The sequence below is a fragment of the Oryzias melastigma genome, unplaced genomic scaffold (assembly GCF_002922805.2).
Source record: "Oryzias melastigma strain HK-1 unplaced genomic scaffold, ASM292280v2 sc03686, whole genome shotgun sequence".
NCBI lineage: Eukaryota > Metazoa > Chordata > Actinopteri > Beloniformes > Adrianichthyidae > Oryzias > Oryzias melastigma.
In genome coordinates this window covers 1-1,975 of record NW_023420254.1, presented here as the reverse complement: position 1 = coordinate 1,975, position 1,975 = coordinate 1, and the positions used below count along the sequence as shown (strand labels likewise).

The 1,975-nt window shown below is 47.9% G+C and overlaps 1 protein-coding gene across 1 annotated transcript; it reads left to right on the top strand.

The window, feature by feature from the left end:
* Positions 1-623: 623 nt before the first annotated feature.
* On the top strand, positions 624-1,733 carry LOC112138551 (cadherin-2-like; the record flags this gene model as incomplete). Its single annotated transcript, XM_024261110.2, has 2 exons — positions 624-865; positions 1,515-1,733. Coding segments are annotated over 2 exons (446 nt in total), but the record flags the coding sequence as incomplete, so codon positions are not given.
* Positions 1,734-1,975: the final 242 nt, after the last annotated feature.

The following is a 1,975-nucleotide window of genomic DNA, read 5'->3' as shown; positions in this document are numbered from 1 at the left end:
TCCCATAGGACGGCTAAACCTAACGCTCGGTCCACCTAAACATACATTAATGACTAAATGAACGCTTCTTCCCTTTCGGGGTCGCGGGGGTGCCGGAGCCTATCCCGGCTGCTGAAGGGCGAAGGCGGGGTTCACCCTGGACAGGTCTCCAGTCTGTCTCAGGGCCTCAATCACACACACATTCACTCTCACATTCACACCTAGGGGCAATTTAGAGTCACCAATGAACCTATGAAGCATGTTTTTGGACGGTGGGAGGAAGCCGGAGTCCCCGGTGAAAACCCACACATGCACGGGGAGAACATGCAAACTCCACACAGAAAGGTCCAAGCCAGGTTTTGAACCGGGGCCTTCTCGCTGTGAGGAAAGAGCGCTAACCACTGCACCACCATGCAATGGTATTCAAAGCATATAGTAGATTATTAATGTATTCAAAATTGAATTGAATTGAAGAATTGAAAAAAATCATAATAGAATTGATTCTGGTAATTGATACCCAGCCCTACTGGAAACACGGATCAAAAGACGACTGGAGTTGGACTTCAGCAGTGCTTTTGTTTGGTTATTCTAGAGTTTTAAGGTCTGCCAATCAGAATCTGCTTGAATTGTCCGGGTCACATCAGAAACTGGACATGACCGTGCTTTTCCCAACTCTCTGAGGTACAGCATTGAATCAGGTCGCTGTTCTGTGAAGAAGCATTTATTGTTCTCTGTCACACATGCAGTGCTGGTCCTGCTCTCTGTGATGTGGATGAAGAGGAGGGATAAGGAGCGGCAGGCCAAGCAGCTCCTCATCGACCCAGAGGATGACGTGCGAGACAACATCCTCAAATACGATGAGGAGGGGGGTGGAGAAGAGGACCAGGTAGGGACAAAAACCCCTCACCAAATTCAGAATCTTTGTTTTTGAGCAGTTCTTGTAAAGCTGACCCTCACACCCACTCACTGTCCAACTGTCACACGCAGAGCAAAGTGGGCCATGAGTGCTTAAAGCCTGCTTCTGCAGTTTTCAATCATCTGCCCGCCAGTTCAGATTAAGTGCTCTGCAAAAGACGGCCTCCAGCAGGATTAATTGCTCTCTGTTGGAGAACAATTTCATGCATCTCTCCAAACAACAAAGCTCATAAGCAGCTCAGCATCTCTGCTGAGGAACATTAACCCTCACAAGCCTGATCGAAAAGGATCGCTGTGCTTCAAAAGAGCAGCACTTCTGACAGGCTCCACTCAGTCTCTTATTGTTGCTTTGGGAATAAGTTGTAACCAGTTTAGACAGCCGAGCCTGGACTGGGCCTGAGGTTTGGTGTGTCCTCGTTTTGCCTTAACTGCAGCACACAGAGAACGGAATCCAAACTGTTACCATTGAGCAACTTTCTCCTTGGAATTTTAATGAGTATTAAAAAATGTAAGGAACACATCTGAGATTAAAATCAAAAGGTCTGATTTTGTAACTTTAAGCTTTGCAGAAACTTTGTAGCCTGAGCTGAGTGTAGCGTGGCTCTTCATCTGTCCTGCAGGACTACGATCTGAGCCAGCTGCAGCAGCCCGACGCTCTGGAAGCAGAATGCATCAAAGTGGGGATCAGACGTCTAGATGAGAGGCCCCTCCATCATGATCACCAGTACCCCCTTCGCTCTGCTGCCCCCCATCCAGGAGATATAGGAGACTTCATCCACGAGGTACTAAAGTACTGCCATGTCTGGTGGTTGACGCGTCCATGAATCCACTCTGCCACAGTGTGATTCATTCTGGTCCGTGCTGCGTCTCAGACTGCTCTGTGCTTCTCAACTCCCAGGAAGTGACAAATCACTTCATCAGTGAAACATAAACAGTTTGACAGCAAGCAGGAGTTGGAAAATATGTTTTAAGCTTCGCTCTCAGTCGGAATGCAAGAGAGCTGAGGGAGAAGATGCCACTCTTTGTGTAGATAAGGGGTCGTAAAGTGAATCGTACAGGGGGCCAAAATCCAAAACACACC